This window comes from Nannobrachium achirus (assembly GCF_963921795.1).
Source record: "Nannobrachium achirus genome assembly, chromosome: 6".
NCBI lineage: Eukaryota > Metazoa > Chordata > Actinopteri > Myctophiformes > Myctophidae > Nannobrachium > Nannobrachium achirus.
Window position 1 is genome coordinate 71,294,579 of NC_137815.1, and position 24,401 is coordinate 71,318,979.

The 24,401-nt window shown below is 42.7% G+C and overlaps 1 protein-coding gene across 1 annotated transcript; it reads right to left on the reverse strand.

Moving 5' to 3' along the window:
• Positions 1-212: 212 nt before the first annotated feature.
• LOC308287610 (myosin heavy chain, fast skeletal muscle-like) lies at positions 213-20,395 on the reverse strand (the record flags this gene model as incomplete). The annotated part of the gene is made up of 39 exons (XM_080728838.1): positions 213-233; positions 336-464; positions 864-959; positions 1,055-1,159; positions 1,246-1,416; positions 1,521-1,646; positions 1,812-2,015; positions 2,189-2,497; positions 2,619-2,743; positions 2,919-3,084; positions 4,144-4,327; positions 4,421-4,617; positions 4,721-4,839; positions 4,988-5,114; positions 5,239-5,628; positions 5,717-5,807; positions 6,368-6,513; positions 6,606-6,782; positions 6,905-7,147; positions 7,417-7,672; positions 8,902-9,038; positions 9,371-9,494; positions 9,616-9,733; positions 10,945-11,032; positions 11,396-11,460; positions 11,853-12,156; positions 12,584-12,754; positions 12,843-12,992; positions 13,284-13,402; positions 13,910-14,048; positions 14,164-14,267; positions 16,647-16,745; positions 16,827-16,890; positions 16,980-17,072; positions 17,180-17,279; positions 17,377-17,404; positions 17,500-17,656; positions 18,941-19,084; positions 20,186-20,395. The coding sequence occupies 39 exons, from the start codon at positions 20,393-20,395 to the stop codon at positions 213-215; spliced, it is 5,796 nt and encodes a 1,931-aa protein (XP_080584964.1).
• Positions 20,396-24,401: the final 4,006 nt, after the last annotated feature.

Below are 24,401 nucleotides of genomic sequence, written 5' to 3' on the forward strand. Positions count from 1 at the left end.
TAATTGTCCTTATAACATATGTATTTTATTTTGTTTATAAAATGGTATAGTGGAACCAGAATACGCTGACAATAAAAAATGATTGACAAAGTAAATAGACACAATATTCTTTTGTTGCCACCTTTATTGAATACAATGGGTCATATTTTATGACCTTTTGAATACGATGGGTCATATTTTATGACTCTTTACGGTGACTTGAGTTGGAGAACCTATTCAGCAGCATCTTTTCCCTGTAAAGATAGGAATATACAATTAGATATTCTTCATTAGTCTTCAGTTAAATGTTAAAGATAATCATCTTAATTAACCTATCATATTGAACAGGTATTTACCTTGGAGTCACGAGTCTTAGCTCTCATCTTGTTGACCTGGGATTCAGCGATGTCGGCACGCTCCTCAGCCTCCTCCAGCTCATGCTGAACCTTTCTGCACTTGGACAGGTGAGTGTTGGCTGCCTCCTCCTAAAATGTGATAGAGCGTCAAGATTTGAAAAGAGCAATTATGGTCCAAACAAGACATTTTGGGACCACATGAAGTTCTCATTGGAATCGCACAACCGTGGCTGTGCTCTTGATATTGTTCGGCAGCCTGAGCCTGAAATTACAGCTTACACAATCAATTGGTTTCTGCAGTCCATTTTGGATTATGCACTGTTACCATTATTCCTTTAAACTGCCTGCGTCTGCAGCTGTGTGCATGTCATACTGCAGAAGCATGGCAAACGATGGACACTGAAAAATGGACTGATGTTGGTCATATTCACTGATTCCTATCGCTATTATTTCTTTAGTTATTCCATATGACTACAACACTATGCCCATGGCAACAACTAAACATGTATGAATACATATATGTCTTACCGCTTCCTCCGCCTGCCTCTTGTAGCCCTTCACCTTCATCTGCAGTTTGTCCACCAGATCCTGAAGCTTGGCCATATTCTTCTTGTCCTCTTCAGTCTGTCGATCAGAGTGAATACATAACCTCAGTTCATGCATTCTATTAATTTTCTCAGAGGCATGATGGTCATTTGAGTGAATATGATATACAGTACCTGGTATGTCAGCTCCTTCACCCTCCTCTCGTACTTGCGCACACCTTTAATAGCGTCTCCTCCGGCTCTCTGTGCGTTTTCAACCTCTGCCTCCAGTTCACGCACCTTCACAATTGAATAATATATTATTATCAAATGATGTATTCTTATTTCATTGACTATGCGCCCTGTTGAAGTGAAGGATATCTTACCCTGCCCTCCAATTTCTGGAGCTGCTTCTTGCCTCCCTTCATGGCCAGGTTCTCAGCCTCGTCCAGACGGTGCTGCAGGTCCTTGACGGAGACTTCCAGGTTCTTCTTCATCCTCTCCAGGTGAGAGCTGGTGTCCTGCTCTTTCTTCAGCTCCTCGGCCATCATAGCAGCCTGGAAAGTAGTTTTTGTGTAAGATCAAATATACTTTGTTGTCCCGCAAAGAACAAAAATTATGCCGCTGCATCACACACGCTGTGGAGATCATCCTAACTTACATCAGTGATGGCCTTCTTGGCCTTCTCCTCAGCATTCCTTGCTTCTTGAACACTGTCGTCCACTTCGCCTTGGACCTGGATCAGGTCAGCTTCAAGTTTCTTCTTGGTGTTCACAAGGCTTGTGTTCTAAAACAAAGATTCAGTTTAGGTACACAGGTATGCATGATACTGTATGTATGTTAAACTGAAAAGAAATAAGGCCATTCGACGCGACTAACGACATGATTATCTCAGTAGACAGAACAACGTTCAGGAGAAAGGAGTATGTTAAATATGTTGATGTGGATGTACCTGGGAGTGCAACAGGCCACCGCGCTCACTGGCATCCACCAGTTCCTGCTCGGCTGCTTTGCGGCCTCTCTCTGTCTGTTCCAGAGCCACTCTCAGCTCCTCGATCTCAGCCACCATGAGGCCATTCCTACGCTCCACCATGGCAGCCTGTTCCTTCACGTCCTCCTGTCCTCTGACAGCGTCGTCAAGGTGCAGTTGGGCATCCTAAAACAAATCACATTCGAGGTGGTCGTGTTAAAGAGAAACATCAGAACGTGACTGTAGTTCAGAGCAGTTTCATTGTTTGAATATACCGGTATGTCTATGGTCTCTGTTTAACTACCTTGTGTTTGAATATGTGTCTATTGTCTACTGTCTAACTACTATGTATTCTGCACCTTGAGCTGTCCCTGGACATTCCTCAGCTGCTTCTGGGCCTCAGCAGCCTGGCGGTTGGCGTGGCTCAGCTGAACCTCCATCTCGTTCAGGTCTCCCTCCATCTTCTTCTTGATCCTCAGGGCATCGTTCCTGCTCCTGACCTCAGAGTCCAGAGTGCTCTGCATGGAGTCAATCACCCTCTGGCTGTTCCTCTTGATCTGCTCCATCTCCTCGTCCTTCTCTGCCAGCTTCCTGTCAACCTCACCCTTGATCTGGTTGAGCTCCAGCTGCACACGAAGAATCTTGGACTCCTCGTGCTCCAGAGTACCCTGAAATGTAACACGGGAGCAAAAGGTTGTAGGACCTTTTAATGTAACATCCATCATATACTGCTACACTGTTTGAATATAAAATGTATTGAAAGAAATCTAAGATAGAGACTAGTTTTACCTCAGCTTCCTCCAGGGCTGTCTGGATCTCTGACTTCTCTGTCTCCACCTGTTTCTTGGATTTCTCCAGCTCATGGATGCTCTTTCCAGTCTCACCGATCTGTTCAGTCAGGTCTGAGATCTCCTCTGAAGTTGTTTGTAAATAATGAATGAGGATCTTTCCAATAAGCAACTGGATTTGTATTTGCATTTGAATAAAGTTGCAGCCTGAACCACAATTGATCTTTAACATTTAATGTTTTCTTTTCTTTTCTTTTTTTGTACGTTATTAAAAGAAGGATGTACTGTAGAGAAGACTTACGTTGCAGGTTCTTGTTCTCACGCTTCATGGTCTCCAGTTGGTCCAGAGACTCCTCGTAGGAGTTCTTCATCTTGAACACCTCAGTGCTGAGAGAACGAGCCTCTTTCTGAGCTCCCTCCAGTTCAGCCTGACCCTCTTCAAACTTCTGCTTCCATTCTGCCAGGACCTGCACAGCATTTGAGATGAAATGTGTCATTTATAGGCATGTAACGATTAAAAGAAATTGGGGGGGCTAATGAATTAGGGTGTGTCTGATATGAAATGTGAGTTTAACTTAATCATATTAAATGGTATTCAATGGCTTTTGGAGAGCGATTAGTTCAGAGCACTGCTGGGGGAGGTCTGTGTGTCTGTGACCAGGTTGACGCATCATTAATGCATCAAGGAAGGCAATTATGTTTCTGCACTGTCACATAGGTCAACTTCTATTCTAATATAGTGTAATGATGCGTGGAAGCGGGGATTGAACCCGGGACTCCCACTCGCCAATCCAACGTACAACCAGTCGTGCTAAAAGGGCTGAACCCGATTAACAGGGCTCTTGTCGCTGATTCATGGCTGGTACTAACTGTGGGGGCTACAATCACCCCCCCGATCTTTGGAGCGCGCCCTCGTGCTCCACACTTCACGCCGTGGACCGCCGCACACGACGTGGACCTGTCCCTCACGCGAGGATATCACGCTCCTCGTCCTGCCGACTACGCCAGATTGTAGTGATGTATGGAAGCGGGGATTGAACCCAGGACTCCCACTCGCCAGTCCAACGCACAACCAGTCGTGCTAATAGGGCTGAGCCCGAATAGCAGGGCTGTTGTCGCTGGTTCATGGCTGGTACTAACTGTGGGGGCTACTTTAGCATCAAAAATAACGTTTTTTTACATGTTAACCCTGTAGCTAGGTTGTAAACAATAAGAAAGTATGTTTACAGTTGTTGCACAGACATTGAGTACTTTTACTTTTGAGTACATGGAAAGTATGCTACTTTGGAAATGTAGTTAAATAAATGGTATGAAAATGTAGTACATACATACTGTATGAGATTAATAGCTGGGGGGGGGGGGGGGGGGGGAATCGTGAAAAAAAACGTGAAATTGTAAATCGTGAACCTTGAATCGTATCGTTTACCCCACTTTAAGGACCTGCACAGAATATGTAATAGAATATGTCATTTACACCACTTTAAGGAGGAAATTAATTTGTTTTAAAATAATGTCTGTCAAAGCACCTTATCGAAGTTCCTCTGTTTCTTGTCAAGGTTGGCGGCCAAACCGTTGGCCCTCTCCACATCAATCATGAGGTCTTCCACTTCACCCTGGAGTCTCTGCTTGGTCTTCTCCAAAGAGGCACACTTGCTATTTACAGCCTCGATTTGCTCCTCGGCCTCCTGAAGACGCTGGGCGAGCTTCTTCCTGTTGATCAGTGTCGAATGGAATCAAGTTATCGTGAGCAATATTTTGTACAGTGAGCGGTACCTGATGATTGTAAAAACACTGATGACTTACTTAGCTTCCTCCAGCTCCTCAGTGCGTTGGACAGCATCAGTCTCATACTTGGCCCTCCACTGAGACACTTCACCGTTGGCCTTGGACATTCCTCTCTGGAGTTCTGCCTTAGCTTCCTGTTCCTCCTCAAACTGCTCCCTCAGGAGGTCACAGTCATGGCGAGCTGATTGCACAGCATGGGCAAGGGCATTCTTTGCCTGTCGAAAGAAAGATGACAAAATAATGTCAACTGGATGAAATTACAGACAGATGTTATTAGGCCTATTCATAAGAAAAAGTGAAGAAACGCCTGTTCCTTACCTTAACCTCCTCTTCAACGTGTCTCTTCAACTCCTCAATCTGTTGGACGAAGGCCTGCTTGCCTCTGGTGAGCTGAGAGACGAGAGCTTCTTTCTCTTCAAGTTGACGAGCAAACTCGCCTAGTTAGAAATTTGAATATTAGTTCCAAACATTTACATAATCTTTGTTGAATACATGGGATAACTGCCAATCAAAGCATTGTCTCTAATTTCGGAATTTGCTCAAATACCATTGAAAACCCATGTAGGTTTTACAGTGAACATTTACCATTTTCAGTCAACAGTCTCGCTTTCTGAGCTCCAATGTCATTTAACTGGCGAACGTTCTCATCACTCTTGGACTTGATTTCACTGAGTTGGTCCTCAAGGGTGCGGCACATCTTCTCAAGATTTCCCTGTTGAATAACATTGGATCCAATCACTGAAGTAAGCTGCAATGTATACCCTCGTTTTTCCCCCCACGATCTGTTTGTTGAACAAGTGTTTTGACAAGAATTACACACAAGCATTCTCTTCTACCTTTGCCTTAGCGACAGCCTCCATGTTGCTGGACAGGTCATCGATCTCCATCTTGTACTCGCTTTTCTCCTTCTCAAGTTTCTGCTTGACTCTCTGGAGGTTGTCGATCTGCTCACCCAGTTCAGCCACGCTGTCAGCCTGCTTCTTACGGAGACCGGAGGCGGTGGCCTCGTGCTGCAGGGTGGACTCCTCAAGGTCACGACGCAGCTTCTGGAACTCCGCCTCACGCTTCTTGTTCATCTCGATCTGAGCGGCGGTGGCTCCACCAGCCTCCTCCAGCCTCTCGCTGATCTCCTCCAGTTCCCTGGAGAGGTCGGCTCTCTGCTTCTCCACCTTGGCACGAGCGGCCCTCTCTGCCTCGATCTCCTCCTCCAGCTCTTCAATACGAGCCTTTCAAATGAATGATGTCAGATTAACATCTGAAAATAAAAATTCACCCTTACTTATTATAATTCATTAATTACAGCTGGGAAAATACCTGAAGTTCTTTGATCTTCTTCTGCAGCTGGGCGCCCAGAGACTGCTCATCCTCAATCTTACTCAGAAGCTGGGCGATTTCAAAGTCCTTCCTGTGGAATACAGTACGTCATATTTTAGTGGTAGCTTTTCTCCATGGCATTTCATATAGTTGATATTATTGCAACCATAGGTCGCAGTTCACTATGAAAACTGGCACATCCTGTCCATCAGTCCGTCCGTCCCTCTGTCCGTCCGTCCGTCCGTCCGTCCGCTCGTCCGTAACGCCTCAAAGCTGTTCTGACATCACATTGTTGACTGTCAAGACTGCTGACTATCATCACCTGGATATCCATGCCCATATATGGAGATCCCTGATGTCATCAATAATAAGCCCCTATCTGGGAATGCCCATATATTAAGCCCATATTGGCAATGCCCCTATATGGATCCATATATGGAGCTGGTCAATAACTCCACATCTGACCTCACAGACTCCATATATGGATATAGCTGACCTGTTCTGACATCACAGTGATGACTCGACCAGCTCAGCAGAAGGGTGCCAAAGCACCCATGTGCACACACCCATGTGTGTGACCTCGCCTTCTCTCCCTTAGGGTGTCTTACTGGTTATTATTAATAATGATATTCATATTGTGATCCACATTACTTCTTTATCTTCTCGTCAGACTGCTGCTTGTCATTCTCCAGGTCCATGATGGATTCCTGGGCCAGTTTCAGGTCACCCTCCAGCTTTCTCTTGGCTCTCTCCAGGTCCATGCGGAGCTTCTTCTCTTGCTCCAGAGAACCCTCCAGCTGCACAACGATAAACAATTTGCACATCATCATTCAGTGAAACAATAAACATAATGTATTCAAAACATGTGCTTGACTTTGGTAAAACTTACATCGTCAACTTGCTGCTCCAGCTTGGTCTTGGCCTTGGTTAGAGTGTTGACTTTGTCTTCCTCTGCCTGCAGGTCATCCAGGGTCTGCTGGTGGGCCTCTTGGAGGGCCTTCTTCTCCTTGGTCAGCTTAGCAAGACCTTCATCCTGAGAGGCCATCTCCTCGGTCAGGTTCTTCACCTAAATAACGTGAAAGAATGGATCATTATTGTTCTATAACTTGATAAGATGGCTAGAGTGTATAATCTTGAATGGATCATTGTTGTTCCATAACTTTACAGCTAGAGAGTATAATGTCGAACCTTGTTTTCAGTGGCGTGTTTTTCCTTCTCCACTTTGGCCAAGGTCAGCTCCAGGTCATCGATGTCCTTCTTGAGCTCAGAGCATTCATCTTCCAGCTTCCTCTTCTTGGCAGTCAGCTCAGCATTGATTTCCTCCTCATCCTCCAGTCTCTCAGTAGTCTCTTTGAGCTTGGCCTCCAACTGGATCTTACTTTTAATAAGACCCTCGCATCTCTCCTCTGCATCGTTCAGTGCCTCGTCACCCTGGTTGTCAATGGAAAGGATGAGTGAGGGAACTTGCCAGCGTTTGTTCTTGGTAGAGATATATGCATTTTGCATGCTGCTTCCTTGGGCGGGTACATTAACACAAGCGACATTAACAGACTGAACAAGTTGTCTCTATCATTGTTAGAGCTGGGACAGTACGGAGGCAGTGGCGGAGGTGAGGACAAGGAAGAAGCTGGGGGACATCGATCTCCTCCAGAAGGATATATATTACACAGTATACAAGTGTAGCAAGTGTAACTACTTACTGATGCCGCTGCGTTCGCAAGGTTATTTTTCTCTTGCGTTATAGCGATCAGCTTCTCCTCCAGGGTCTTCTTGGAGGCCAGGGCAGCAGCCAGGTCAACCTTCATCTTCTCATAGTTCTCCTTCATGTTCTGCAGTTCTTTCTCTGTCTCAGCGCTCTGCAGGAGAGGCTTGATCTTGTAGTAGACCATCATCCATGGCCAGTGTTTCACATTCACGAATGAGCGCATGTTGAACTGGATGGTGTAAATGGCCTCTCTGTGGAAAACAGTTAGTGTGAAGTGAGTGGAAGTTAATTTCATTAAGTGTCCCGCGAAGCTAGGCCAATGTGACCCTGGGCGTACAACAAACTTTGAGCGCTTTGGGCCACGCTTGAGCTTAGATCCTTCCAGGAGCACCGCCCAAAAACTCTAAACCCACTCTAAACTTTTCCCAGCGGATTCCTCGTATCCCGCGCGCCAGTGTAACCGCACTTCTAATTACCAGTATGGCTCCCTAATCGGGAGATAAGCCACCGTAGGTCACTTATCTCCACAAATAGGGCAAAAATGTGTTTTGCCAAAATCTTCCTGATCCATGTTGATGACATGAGTGTAGACATACTGTGTAGTGATTTTTGTGATTTTAGGGTAAAATCTGTAGGAGCAGTGTCCAAAAATGTGTTTTTAAAAATCGGCCTGGAGGTGGCGCTATATGGGACAGATTCATGTTGATGGGATGAGTGTAGACATACTGTGTAGCGATTTGCGTGATTTTAGGGCGAAATTATCGCGTCATTATAGTTGTTACTGTTGTCGTTGTTGTTATTGCTGTTGGTATTCTTCTCCATTTAACACATGGGAAGCCAAGGTTTCTAACATTTCTAGCTGTTGCTGCTGCCGTCGTTCACTTACGCTTTAATTTTGAAGAGCCTCGGAAGCTTCGTGCGTGTGCACGTGAGTGTCCACTGACTATTGAGGAGGATAATCCATTTGTTTACAAACACTCGCGAAACTAAACTCCAAACCGGGGCCGACCATCGCGGTAAAGTGTCACTTTGAAAACAATCAGATTTCTGCTTCCCTGGCGTTCTTTGCACCTTATTCATAGATAAAGCCCTTTTTATGTTTCAGTAGAGAATAGAAATCAATGCAGCCTAGATGCGCCATTTTGTCTCTCTGCGAGCTACGTTATGACGTATGGACCATCCATCAGTCTTTCACTGACAACACAGGATGCATGCAGCTCCATGTAACCAAGTTAACCCTTTGTGTTGTTCCTGAACGAGACAACTCCTTTTGGCACAGCGACCTCAAGTGGCCATATCTCGTTACTGAACGAGTTTGGCGTACAAATTGTTAAGGGGAGTTTTTTTACCTTGCCACCATCACCAAAAGCTTGCTTGGCAATGTTTGCTATTTTATTGACGCTTTACATTTGTTTTATTGAGCAATGGCAATGTTTACTTACAAATTGTACTCAATATTGAATTGATGTTTTCAAAGTACCTCCTAGCCATCATCTTGACAAACTCCTTCCTCATGACGTAACCTCTTGCAAGAGCCTGAGTCATGGTGACTAGAATAAACAGCTTCTCATCTCGCATCTCCTCCAGGACACCCAGCAGACCAGCTTTGAAGAACACCTGAATGCAATGTCACAAACACTGTAACTAAACAAACTGAGGAACACCTGAATGCAATGTCACAAACACTGTAACTAAACATCCTGAAGAACACCTGAATGCAATGTCACAAACACTGTAACTAAACATCCTGACGAACACCTGAATGCAATGTCAACAAACACTGTAACTAAACATCCTGAAGAGTACCTGAATGCAATGGCACAAACACTGTAACTAAACAACCTGAAGAACACCTGAATGCAATGTCACAAACACTGTAACAAAACAACCGTAAAATCTACTTTTAGTCCTCTCTGGATAATGTTAAACCAGATTGGGAGTGTGTTTACCTTGGTATGTCCAAACTTGTACTCATCTTGAGGTACGTCAATGGAGCCAAGCAGCTTCTCAGAGGCTTTCTTGTTGTCCATAAACGCGCCTTCGGGGCATGCGCTGGCATTCAGTACTTTGTACCTGATTTGTAAAAGTTCATGGTCATTTTCCGCTGACGTTCAGTACTCTGTACCCGTTTTGTAAAAGTGGGTAATTTTGCATGAATATGAATGGAACTAAAAAAGTAAGGAATAATAAATACCTCTGCTTGAAGTCAGCATAAGGGATTCTGCTGGGGAAGCCCTTTCTGCAGATCCTGATGCCCTCCAGCACACCGTTACACCTCAACTGGTGGATGACCAGGAAGTTCTCCATCAGCCCTGTAAACATCTTGCTTCATTATTACCAGTAAGACTCCCTAGTCGCTTATCTCCACAAATAGGCAAACAAAAAAGTCTTTCCAAAAACGTCCTGATGGTGGCACTAGATGGGACAGATGCGTTTTGATTACATGACTGTAGAGATACTGTGCAATTTGTGTGATTTTAGGGCAAAAATTGTAGGAGCAGTGTCCAAAAATGTGTTTTAAAGAATCAGCCTGAAGGTGGTGCTAAATGGGACAGATCCATGTTGATGAGATGAGTGTAGACGTACTGTTTACCGATTTGCGTGATTTTAGGGCAAAATCTGTAGGAGCAGTGTCCAAAAATGTGTTTGAAAAAATCGGCCTGATGGTGGCGCTATATGGGACAGATCCATGTTGATGACATGAGTGTAGACATACTGTGTAGCGATTTGCGTTATTTTAGGGCAAAAATTGTAGGAGCAGTGTCCAAAAATGTGTTTTAAAAAATCGGCCTGAAGGTGGCGCTATATGGGACAGATCCAAGTTGATGACATGAGTGTAGACATACTGTGTACCGATTTGCGTGATTTTACGGCAAAAATTGTAGGAGCAGTGTCCAAAAATGTGTTTTGCAAGAATCGGCCTCATGGTGGCGCTAGAAGAGGGCCATGTGAGAAATGAGGGGTGGGGTCTCTGCGCCGCCGAAGTGGACGAATAGGTACCGGCCCCGGCTCTCCCGGTCGCTCCTAGCCCGAGTTACGGCATTTTATGTGCGCTGCAGTGGAGGGGGTCCTCCACTGGGGGCGCCACCACTTTTGCATCCGTTCTGGAGCACCAGGTGTCGGTGGTCCCCGGGAATTCCCCGTGTGGAGCCCCGTTGGGGTGGTCATTTGGTCTTTTTTGCACATTTGGTCATTTTTTACACCTGGGGGTCCCCCAGGGACCTGGGGGTCCCTGGAGCTCCGGGGGTCCTTGGAGGTTGTAGTTTGGCAGGCAAGGAGTTTGTGTGGAAATTTTGGCATGGATCGGGCCAACGGTGGCGGAGATATGAGTAGGGGGAAAGTGTGACGTGTGACGAGTGACGTGATGGACAGACGGACTGACGGACTGACAGCCGGTGGAGGTTTGGATAGTATAGAAGTAACTGCGACCTACGGTCGCAATCAGTACAAAATAGTTACTGTACACACTGGACAAAGTTGCGTTAAATGACTATCACTGTTTAAATGTTTATTTTCTGTTTACCTGGAGTCTTGGACTCGTTGGGAATCAGGCAACGCACAAAGTGAGGATGAGTGCGATGCAAGTTGGTCATCAGCAACGCCAAGTTTGCCTGTTGAGACATAATGAGACAATTAAGCTTATTATTAGTAGAAACTCATACGACATTGTACTTTTTCCCTAAACTACTAATACTTATTTGAACTCATTAGATACTAGTTACTCTCCAGATTATTTCCCCCCTAAAACATAAATTAACCACTTTAAGCCCCATTTTAAAGCAGAGTTACAAGCTTACAACATGTGATACAGAAATAGTTTAATTTCAACATGAAAATACCTGCATATTTCATACATGGATATAATGTTGATAATAATAATGCTTCATTCTTACAATAATGTAATGTTGGAAAAAAATTATAATAAATATTCGTACAGGAATTTAAAGTTGATAATAATGAATACATATTCTTACCCTGAAAGCACTTGACACAGTCTGCATAGAGCCACCCTTCTTCTTGCCTCCTTTCTTTGTAGTATCTGTTTACATGTTACAATCATGAGTTATCATTAGTTAAACACAATAAAAATGCACCGTTGCCCACCAAACTTGGTCAGGGGTCTGCCGTCAGAATAGCCACACCAGAGACCTGCACACACCATTGCTCTGCCACTGCCCCCCCCCCCCCTCTCTCTGTGTTCCTATTGGCCCGGGGTTTAAACAGCCATAACTCTAGTTCCCAGCACGCTAAAGGCCCAACCTTGGTAGGTGCTCTTATACAGCCAAGAGGGAAAGGTTGGAATTGTGCTCTGTGTGTCCCAGTCCCAGAACACACTATATTCTATGAATAAACATACCTTCAGGCTCAGGTGGGGGATACAGTACACCCAGCATTTTAACTGAACACATTTTATTCTATGAATAAACTTACCTTCAGGCTCAGGTGCGGGATACAGTGTTGCAAGCAGTTTAACTGAAGACTTGGTGTACAGCTGCACCACAGAGTCATTAAGTGGATCCTTGTTCTTCTCCAGCCAGCCTGTGATGCTGTAGTCCACGGTTCCAGCGTAGTGGACCAGGGAGAAGTGGGCTTCACCTTTGCCTTTCCCTGGTTTGGGTTTCTCAAAGGCCTTGTTCTTCCCAAGATGCTGGTCAATCAACTTCTCGGCGAAGGATTTGTCCGTAGCCTTCGGGAACATGCACTGCTCCTCAAGGATGGAGAAGACGCCCAAGGGCTTTTGTAGAGGAGACAAAAGAGACAAATCAACAAAAAACAAACTAAAAAAAATATTAAAATCATGTCCATTAAAGCACAAAATAATTGTTTACCTTCTCAATGAAGCTATATGTTACTCCGTAAACTCCAGCTGATAACAATAGTATACGACACTAACTAGAAAGATGCAATGTTGGGAAATTGCAAGTGTGGTTCTCCGTTTTTGTATTTTCCCATTCAAGTCAATGGGGTTATTTGTCAGAGGGACAAACCCATAGCACCACAGTGTCAGGCGTGACAGACAGACAGAGATACATACGGACAGGATGTGACCGTTCACATACTAAACTGCAACCTATGGTCGCAATAATGATACCTTCTCAATGAGCTCAATGCAGATAGCCAAGTCCAAGATAATACATGCAAATATAATAATAATTGTATACCTTCTCAATGAGCTCAATGCAGACAGCCAAGTCCATGCCGAAGTCAACGAGATCCCAGGGAATTCCCTCCTTCAGGTACTCCTCTTGCTCCAGAACAAACATTGTGTGGTTGAAAAACTGTTGCAGTTTCTCATTGACGAAGTTGATGCACAGTTGCTCCAGGGTGTTGAACTGTAAGTTGAAATATCATTAGCCTGTTAGTCCCTAACTTTGTGACAAAAAATAATGAGTATCCCACTTAAAACAAGTCAATTCTTACATCAAAGATTTCAAAACCAGCGATGTCCAGCACACCAATGTAGTAGTTTCTCTGAGCTGGTGTGCTCAGCTGCTCGTTGATCCTAATGACCATCCACAAGAACAGCTTCTCATAGATGGACTTGGCCAAGGCACCAACTGAGTTCATGACCTAAGGAAGTAGGAACGTTATTTAGTAGCGGTATTTAAATACACAATTCAGAATGTAGAATTAAAGATTTAGCCACTCTTAATCCAGACCAATTTACAGTAAGCAAGGAAAACACAAGGTAATATATCATATCAAATCTAGTCTTAAGTAAATAATTACTAGTTTAATGACTATAGAGATACTACTACCGATTAATCCTGCAAAAATACATTAGAGTTCTTGTGCTGCGTTGAGAATGTAAGGTGCGTATGAAATCAGATATCATACATACAAAAATGTCAAGTTACTCACCTGTGGCACAGTTTGTCCCTTAGTGACGTACTCATTTCCCACTTTGACTCTGGGGTAGCAGTATGCCTTAAGCATATCTGCTGAGTTCAGGCCCAAAAGGTAGCAAATCTTGTCTGCCACTGAAATGTTCACACAATTTGCAATTTAGGTATTTATCAGACGCTTTAACAGTAAGCAAGGTAAACACAAGGTAATACGTCAATTGCAAAGAGACAGTAATCTAGAATAGTAGGTAAACCCAATAACCATCCTTCTAACAGAGTCTCTGCAGCAGTGCTGTTGCAACTTCAATAGACTCCGCGGCTTGTGCAATTTGCATGGGAAGTTCACAGAGTATAGTAGCTAAATATGGACCCGGTCATCAAATTATTAGCTTAGGAATGCAACAAACTAAACTAAACAATCTCCATGAATTCAAGGAATATATTGGCCTCCTGTGTTAACTGTGCATAGCTGAATAGGATGGGGTAGGTCTACACAACTGTATTTATATCAGTTTTTATAGTGGTATAGAGACAGATCTTCTAGTGTAAAAGGGTTGAGAACCACTGGCTTAGTTCATTTAGAATATAACTAAATACAATCTTTGTGACAAAGCATTACAGCATTATTTTCATTCCTCTCACCCTCAGTGCCGTCTGGTTCTGCCTGTTCCTCGCGCTGCTTCTGTTTGAAGGTCAAGACACCATGGTGCATCACAGCGCCGGTGAACTTGTAGATGCCCTGTTTCTCCTCGAGACTGAAGCCCAGGACGTCAATAGCGTCCTGATGTCAACGAGCAGAGATGTATTCAAGAGATTGAAATTAAGCATTAGATCAACAAACATCCAATTAGAATTGTGTAGGCTACAACTCAACGGTAAACTAAATGTTCACTGACATCAGTAGCTTCGAGTTCCAGTTTGTCATCGATGCTGGCCACAACGATCTGACCCATGCTGATCAGGGGGAAGTCGTAGGGGTTGGCGGTGATCAGACACTGCTCTGAAAAGGGATTAAAAAAGGTGTGAACATGTGTTTTTTATTCATTCATTGATGTTCTCACTGCTAATCTTATAGGAAGAGGGGAAGTCCGCACACTGTTGTGCGACAATTTTATTGAGAAGATACAACGTTTCGACCCTGGTGGGTCGTCTCCTGATGAAGACGCACCGGGGTCAAAACGTTGTTTCTCCTCAATAAAATTGTCGCTGGAGCTACAGAACAGTGTGCGGACTTCCCTTCTTCCTATGGTGTGTATTTTTGGTTCAGCACCTGAAACATCTTTTGGAGATGTGCGTGCTTCCCTCTCTGCTCTCACTGCTATATACTATATGAGATACTTTAATGGTTTCCTGTGGAAATAAGCTTAGTCTTTTCATGGATCTCCTTTTAGTAGACCTTGTACCAGTGAACTGTACCGTCATGAAACTGTACCTTTTCCTATGCAAACTTCTAATAAAGTCTTCAATCAATCAACCAATGCTAATCTCACTCAGTGGTATTGAGTTCACAAGTTCACAATACTTTGTGAACTTAAAGGACAACTCCGCCCTAAATCACTTCTAGGCTCATTTTCCTACTTATATTGATCCAAAAAGACTGTCCATGGGGTCTATTAGGCACAAATGCCCATGTTGTCCAGTTTCCCCAGCAGAACCCTGCAGCTCTCATAGCATAGAGTGGAGCCTATAAGCCTATCGCTTTTACACTATTTGTTGTGGTTAAAAGTTTTTATTTTTCATGAATGTGTTACTAGTTGTCATTACAAACACATCCATGCCATCGTTGTCCCACAAAAGTCATGACACTCTGCTAAACAGATGTTATGCTTTTATGTGTTTTGCCAAGTCCCGGAAAAGACACACTGTGATTGGCCAATACAGTCACTTTGATTGGCAGTTGTGCCGAATGCTCACCCCAAAACATGATTTTTGCCATTGTGGTGGCTTGTGTGGTGCAATCAAGGCATGGATGTGTTTGTAATGACAACTAGTAACACAGTCATGAAAAAATAAATCACTTTTGACCGCAACAAATAGTGTAAAAGCGATAGGCTTATAAGCTCCACTCTATGCTATGAGAGCTGCTTGGTTCTGCAGGGGAAAATGGACAACAGGGGCATTTGTGCCTAATAGACCCCATGGACAGTCTTTTTGGAAGTAGGAAAATCAGCCTAGAAGTGATTTAGGGCGGAGTTGTCCTTTAACTTGTGAACTCAATTCCACCGCCATCTGGTCGGAGTCGGGTTATCTCACTGCATCAGCATCAGTAATTCCATTTAACAACTAGAAACAGCGCTCTCCGCCAAGTCAGGTAGGTTATTGTGGCCTCCTGGTGGCGCTACAATAGGCCAATGTGAAAAGGGTGCCATGTGTTCTTGGGCCTTTCATGGCATTCAGACGCTGCATGCATGATTTGAGGCATTTTGTTCCAAAAATGTGTTTAGCAAAAGTTGACCTGCTGGTGACGCTATAATAAGGCAATGTGAAAAGGGTGGCATTTGTTCCTTGGCCTAGTGGGAATGTGTGCGCAACATTCCACGCAAATCACAGGCTGCGTTCATGATTTGAGGCATTTTGTTCAAAACGGACCAATCCTGAAACCCAATGTTAGCCAATCAGGATAGAATATGAAATATCAGAAAAATATGTCTTGATCACATCACTATAGATATACTGTGTACTACACAGTATATCTATAGTGATCACTACACAGTGTGTAGTGATATGCATAATCTTTGGATAAAATCTGAAGGACTAATATCAAAGAATATGTTTTACATAAGTCGGCCTCCTGGTGGTGCTATAAAAGGCAGATGTGAAAAATGCAGGGCAAATGTTTTTTCCTTGGCCGCTAGGGAGTGCGCATAGATGGAGTTATATAGGAAACAATCGTCCTTTTGGGAAGTGGGGATGTGTGTGCCAGTTTCATGAAAACTGCACGCTGCGTGTTCATGATTTGAGGCATTTTGTTCATAACAGAGCAATCCTGCAAACTTTGGAAGCCAATCTTAGCCAAACGGGATGGAATATGGTAAATTGGACAGATTCACGTTGATCACATGACTGTAGAGATACTGTCTACCGATTTGCGTGATCTTTGGACAAAATCTGTAGGAGTTGTTCAAAGTTTTGTAAAAATCTGACTCATGGTGGCGCTAGAACAGGCCCATGTGAAAAATGTGGGGCAGAGGTTCTGAATTGGCATCCAGGAAGTGTATGTGTGCACAGTTTCGCACCGGGCCAACGGCGTCAGAGATTAGCTGCACAGACAGACAGACAGACAGACAGACAGGGTGCAACAGTCTCTCGACCATGCCTTTCGGCCTGGCGGAGACAATAATCTATAATAATAATAAACTATAATAGTAATTCCACTTACCAATGATCTCAGGTTTGTGGTTGGTCATCATCTGGAAGAAGATGTGGTAGCCTCTCTCAGCAGGAAGCTGGAAGGTCACTCTGGACTTCTCCAGCAGATCTATATGGGTTGTACATAAGTCAAAATGTAATCCTCACATAAAGGGATATATCATTTACCATCTGTGAACTTCATACTTACATGTCTCAATATCAGCACTGGCCAGTTTACCGGTTGTGCCAAAATGGATTCTGATGAATTTACCCTGTTTGATAGAGCACACTTTGTTTCATCTCTCTACATTGTGGAATTGTTGCGGGTATTCTCATAAAATGACATTATTTTTAAACTTACAAAGCGAGAGGAGTTGTCATTCCTAATGGTCTTGGCATTACCATAGGCCTCCAGCAAGGGGTTGGCTGCAATAATCTGATCCTCCAGTGACCCCTATGGAATGTTTCAGACATCGCCCAGTTTAACATTTGGTCAGATTTTTTTCAAATTTTCAAAATGTTCAAAAACATTTATTTGTTAAAGTTAAAACCTGTATATACCTTGATTTTAGTGGCACCACCCTCTCCAGCAGAACTAGCTGTTGCAAAGTACTGGATGACACGCTTGGTGTTCACAGTCTTTCCAGCACCGGATTCTCCACTGGTTATAAATGCATACATTCAGAGAAATGCAGTTAGTCAATTTGTGTACAATGTTCTTGTTTTTAATGCCTAGTTAGTAGATGACAGAAACTTACGTGATCAGGACAGACTGGTTCTCTTTGTCTGTAAAATGTAAATCAAACCTTTAGTCACAAATACGGCACAAGACCGTTATAGTTATGTATGTTTTACATTATCCTCACTAGGACAGTACGTACCCATCAGCATGAACTGATAGGCGTTGTCAGAGACGGAGAAGATGTGAGGTGGGGCCTCAATACGCTTCTTGCCTCTGTAGGCATTCACAACCTCCTGGTCGTACACTGGGAGCCACTTGTAGGGGTTCACAGTCGCACAGAACAAGCCAGAGTAGGTCTGAAGGAAGGGGAGAAGAGAAAGAACATTAACTTGCTCACCCTTGTCTCCTCAAGGCTTTGACTACTGTCTGCAACGCACTTCTCATCGGGGTCCCTAACATGAGCATCCAGAAGCTCCAGTACATTCAGAACTAGAAAGATAAAATTCTGGGAAATTGCGAGTGTGGTTGCCTATTTATAGTCTGAGTAGCTAGAATGTCATGTGCTGCTATATAGGATCCTGATGATGAGAGAGAACATATCACAGCCATACTCCATTCTCTACACTAGCTTCCCATCTCCTTCAGGATGGAGTAACCAAGTATCTGCCTTCTTACCCATCAGTGGATCCACAGCAATACCCCCTCCTATCTAAAGAAACTCATTGGACCTCCTACTTCCACCCGCTCCCTTCCGCTCTGGAAATGCAAACTCACTCAAAGGCAAAAAGACTGATCTCCGCTGGGATTAATGTTACGAGTTAGAAGAGGCATCAACTAAATTAACAAGTTAACTTTTGTTAACAAAAAAAAAAAAAAAAAAACGAACTAAAAGTTTGTTTTTTACATACTGTTGTTTTCTCTATGGGTTTCACTTGATGATATAAATTGTACTGTGTATTTTTCTCTCTTTCCTATCGACAGGTGCAACAACCATGAACTGTTCTCAGCATGTAGAAAATAGGGCATTAGCGAAAAAGTCAACAAGTCGACTGAGTCGACTTCATTACACAAGTCGACTCCCACCAGAGAAAGTCGAAAGTCGAAGTTCTATCCTCTATCATTATGTTTGCTCCATGTGTGCTTCTGTACAGCATTCAAACAGTAGGATTGCTTATTGCCAAGGACGGAATGATCCAATATTACAGTGCTACATTACATTTGGTATAACATGGTTCTATTGTGAAAATAGCAGATCTACATGCTCACAACGCCTCGCAATGCGAGGCGTTGTGAGCATGTAGATCGGCTATTTTCACAATTTCTGCCTCTATATATCTGACAATTTGGACAATGTTTAATAGTCTAATTAATTTAGAGGTATTAAAAAGTCCTTAAATTGGCACTTAAGAAATGTGAAGATACCCTCTACTGTATGTCTATATACTTAAACGTTGTTGGTTTGTTTACAGTTGAGTGAGAAAACAATGTTGCACATTAAGTTAATCGTCTGGGGGGCCCCCCCCAACATAATTGGGGGGTCGTGTGTGATGTGATGACGTCATCGAAGGGTAAAGTCGACTTCAACTCAACTTTTTACTGAGTCAAGTCGACCCGCAAAAATCACAAGTCTAAAACCTTACGTAGATCATCCATGCTGCATAACGCTCTTTGAGGTTATACAGGACGGTGGCTTCAGTGAGGTGGGTCATCATGGCCATGTCCTCAATCTTGTCATACTTGGGAGGGTTCATGGGGGTGACGTCAGCCTCAGGCACAGTTCTTTCCTAGAAAAATATAATAATAATCGTGATTAGGGCCTGCATCAGTGGTGGAAAAAGTACTCCATTTTTTTACGTGAATAAAAGTATCATTACTGCAATGTAGAAGTACTCTGTTACAAGTAAAATACAACGAAAATATTGGCATCAAAATGTACCGTACTTAAAGTACCAAAAGTAAAAGTACAAAATGTTTGAAAATAGCTGATCTACAAGCTCACAACGCGTCACTTGGCGACGCGTTGTGAGCTTGTAGGCTATTTTCAAATGCCTATAGGCATAAAATAGGGCTAAAGTGGTTAATGTATCTTTTATAATATTATAATTTATATCCGCAAAGTAAATAGTAACTAAAGTTTTCAAATAAATGTAGTGGAGTAAAAGTAACATTTTCTGGATCTAGAATGTAGTGGAGTAGAAGTAATTGGAAATACTCCAGTAAAGTAAAAGTACCTCAAAACCGTACTTAGCACTTACTGTAAGTGAAAGTACTTAGTTACTTTACACCACTGGCCTGCATGTAGGCCTACTCCACTTTTAGAGTTAAATTTGGTCCTGGGTGTCACAACATCTCGGCAGCACCCCCCCCAAAAATATCATTTTTCTCAAACAGTGACTTATAGGCCATCCTGACTACTAATTGATGCCGAGGCCGAATTGGCCCAAATCACATGAAAGAGGTCTCACAGCACATGGTTGGTTCTACAGACTCCAACTTTCGCACGCAGAGTAGCCCAGATCTTTGCCTACATACTTAGCTACTTCCCCTGCCGTTACTGTACTTACATGATGCACAGTTGTACAAAACGTAATTTTTCAGTAGAACCGCCGATCCAACGAATATGCCCATAAAAGGGGACAAGGACTGAGAGATACAGAGATCCCATATATGGAGATCTTTCGCACACGGATAGCTCAGATCTTTGTGTGGGCAGCACAGGCTTGGCGGCACCAGAACCTGGAGGTTGTTAGGACAGCTCATTCAAGTTAGTTTAATAAGGTGACGATATTGTAGTTTGAACAGAGCCGAACCGATTTAAAGTGGGCTCTAAAAGTGGAGTATACATCTGCCCTTACAGTGGTACTTGATTTTAGATAAACCTTTACCTCCTTCTTGTCCCCAAGCAGTTCCACTTTGATTTTGGCACCGTCCTTCCCTACGATTTTACACTTGAGGTACAGCTCGGCTTTGTCGGCCACATATGCTGCCGTTTTGGCATCAAAGGGCGAAGCCTGAGCCTCCATTCTCTCCTTCTCTGGCTTACGGAGATAAATGGCGGCCTTGCCATACTGCTTCATCTCTTCGTCCGTACTCATGGTGGCGGCTTTCTGTAGACGGACAAATAGATGGTGTTAATTATATTAATGTTGCTTCTGGGTGGTCCCTGGAACTAAATATTTTGAGATGGGGGTCCGTGGCCAAATACATATCATTTTGGGGGTCCTTCACATGAAAAGGTTTGAGAACCACTGACATAGTAGTCTGTCAAGAACAGAATAACGGAGCTCCAGTTAAGTGAAAAGGACCTTTTCTTTGACGATGGCTGGCCAGATTGCTGACATAGAAACATAGTTTTTTTTTTCAAAAAACCTTAGAAGGATTCAAAAGACACTTATAGAATCGGGTCAAAATTCAAATGTTCACGATTTTTCAAAAATAGCAGATCTACAAGCTCGCAGCGCGGCACTCGGTGCCGCGCTGTGAGCTTGTATATCTGCTATTGTTCAATAGTTAAAGCATAAAATAATGATACACAATAAGGTGTACCCGTTCGTGTTAATTAATACTTTATTATGAAGGCGGACAAATAGATGGTGTTTATGCAATTGCTGACTTGAGATCTGAGTAGATAATTGTAGGACTATTCTTATGGTTATAGCTAATTGTAGATTTATTAGGAAAATTATGAACACTCACTTTTCTCCTCTACCAGTAGCGGTGGAATCTTGTGTGCAGCCTTTAGTGTGGAGAAAACACATCATTTTGAGGACATTAACAGGAGTTGAATGATTCAATACAATTTATAATCATGAATCAAACTGGATTATATTAATTATATGAATCCTAATGTTCATTCTTGCCACACAACACTTTGCACCAGAGACATTTTAACATTTCTCATCAGTTCCAGATTTGAAAAGAGTTATTTCAATATTAGTTACATGCAATGAAATTAAATGTAACTTGCCCATTATGTTTTATTCCTTTGTTTGTTTGTTTGTTGGTGTTTCGCTTATGCTTAATTCCACCAAATTATCTTAAGTCATCACAGCCATGCTTCTAGATTTTATTTTATTTTATTTGTACTGAAGCAATGCTAGATTTCTTTCTCACACTTTTATTCCAGTGTATGAATTAAGGTTACAGGTGGGCAGACTAGCCAAACTGTAAAATAAAATAAATAAACTAATGTTGTTACTTTAAACGAATAATAACTCCATAGATGTAAAGGTACTCTTCCAAATAATTACTTGATTAAGAGTACAAAAGTATCTGGTGAAACAACAAATTATTATTTAAATAATCATAACATAATTGAAACGTCCAAATAAAAATGAAATATCAAAATCTAATTCCAATCTGGCCGAAACCATATCATTATAAACGAAATAACTATAAACCTGTTCATCAATATAACATATTATTCTGTGCACTTAACATTCAGTGTCTGTAATAATGTCCGCAGCTATGTGGCACTATGTACGGAGTCATGTTAGAAATGAATAACAGGACTAATAGATTTATTCGACTATTAAAAGCTGCCACCAGGATATGACTATGATTAGCAGACATCTCTAAAACATTTATACGACTATGAAGCCATGAAAACATCACAGATGGAAAGTCTCACTCACCGACCAAATGGAACTCTGATGATCTCTCCAATGGGTCCCTGACAGCCATCTCAGCATGCCTTATATTAGGTGTTCATTGCATGCTACGCAGAAAGTAAAAGTAGGGACTGCCTTTCAAGGTCCTCTCATTCCTGTTGACCATTTATAACACTCACATGATACTTGGTACTAGTGCTCCTTGGCTATGTGTTTAATGTCCATGCCAGTGCCATGGTACAAAAATAGTAGTCTATTGGCAGGGTGTGCTTGTTATTTACTTGATATGCTACTTCATACTCCGCTCCTTTTGAGGAGGAATCACTTCACTAAATTTGACAGCTTCCCAGCAAAGCACGTCAGGACCTGGACCAATCAGTGACGTCTCGATTGGGGTCAAATCAAATCAAATCAAATCAAATCAAATCAAATCAAATGAAACTTTATTTATAAAGCACATTTAAAACAACCTGAATTGACCAAAGTGCTGTACAGAGAAAGAGCAAACAATAAAAGCATGAGCATATACTGTATACGGTACATATAACAAGTGTCAACAAGAAAACACAACACATATATATGCGGTATAAAAGCAAAACATTTAAAAGACCTCAGGTGAGATTACAAGCTAGAGAAAATAGGTGAGTTTTAACCTGAGATTTAAAAACAGTTATAGATGGAGCAGACCTAATCGAAAGGGGCAGGTTGTTCCATAGCCTGGGGGCTGCAGGCTGCAGCCGCGAAAGCGCGGGCCCCTCTGTTTTTTTTTTTAGGAATCAGATCAAGTCAAACCATAATCAGATCTGGCCTAGAATATCACCTGATTTCAACCAACATGCAGTTGTGTGTTGACAAATTTGTTCATTAGTGTAACCACCGTTCCTTTGACTTAGAACTTCAACTATGCTCAAAACTGTACTTTTTGGAACATTCAGTGTCTTTGCAATTGTTTTATATCCTTTTCCCTTTTTTTTTTTTACAAAGCAATAATCTATTCTCTGAACTTTTCTGACCATTCCTTAAAGCCATGTTTCTAACCACTCTAATCACAGTCAACAAACTTCTAGTCAGGCCAGATTGCACATCTGATGCAGCTATTTAAGCCCTTGATTAGTCGATTGCAGTTGATTACAGATGTTTTCAGGAGTAATTAAGAGTTGAATAATTGAAAGTGAAAGTGGCGTTAAAAGTGTCATTTAGCATTGCATTTGAAAAAAACACACAACAAAATCACGCAAATCGGTACACAGTATCTCTATAGTCATGTGATCAAGTCCGATCCGTCTGATATTTCATATGCCATCCTGATTGGCTAATATTAGCTTCCAAAGTTTGCAGGATTGCACCACCAGGACGCACAGCCTGGTGGAGACCTGTGCTCGGAAGAGCACTGCTTCTAGTTTAACATGGAATGACTTTCCTGTGGGGACACTACTGTTACTTAATCCTTGACTGGCCCATAAAAAAGTGTATCTCCTAACGTTATTTCCATTCCTTGTACTCATCACATTTCATTTCAGCATTACATTTCACTATAAATACATTCATTAACAGACTCTGTAATGTAAAAATTGCACACACAAGCTGATACAGTCCAAGGTTTGCTGTCACAGCACAGGCAAGCGAGCCCTACTGCCAAGGGGTAGTTAACCCCAAAACAACCCTGATCCAATATTCCAGGGCAGCAGTGGCAGTGGCCGCTTAGGAACCAAAAGGTTCCCTTTTTAATCCCGGGGTCCCCCAGAGTTAGTGTCGAAGTGTCCTTGAGCAAGACGCTGAACCCCTAATCGCTCCCGATAAGCAGGTTGGTGCCTTGCATGGGTGAATGTAATGTGAATACATTTTGGATTATTGGTCAATGGATCAGAAATGCAACAAAAACAAATTCTCCATGATTTTATGGGGTGAGCAATTCACCCTTTGTCAAGTCCCCGCCCATTGTCCTGCCCCTCTCCACACCCATTGGTCGCTGTGTCTTGGAGGGACATACAGTGGGACATTCCATCCACTGCCATGTTAATTCAGTTGCTTCATATTGTTATTCTGTGGGCTCAATTCTAATTTCAAACTTTGTTTCAGTCAATTGGAGCTGCTCAGTGGCAGCATAGTGAATCAGCATGCCTTTAAATGTTTTTATTTCTCAAAAAAATATGTTTTAGCTAATTCAACATAAAAAAGGCAGAACCAGGGCGGGACAAGGCAGATAGAGCCTGCTGGTTGGTCAGTCAGGGACCAACCAGGAGCCTAACAAAGGGTGAATTGATAGAAGAAAAATAGGGAGCGTTTCGCTGTTTCTATGTGTCATATTTTCGACACCCAAACCTAACCCTTACCCTAACCCTAACCTCCGTGGGGTGAGTCGCTAACCCTCCCGATGCTCGGTTGTCGAAATGATGGTCGTTCGAAAGAGCGAGATTTCACCGAAAAATATGTGGGTGACCTACCTCTTAAAGCTGGCTTCAGGTTTTATCTGCCTTTATTGATAGACGAA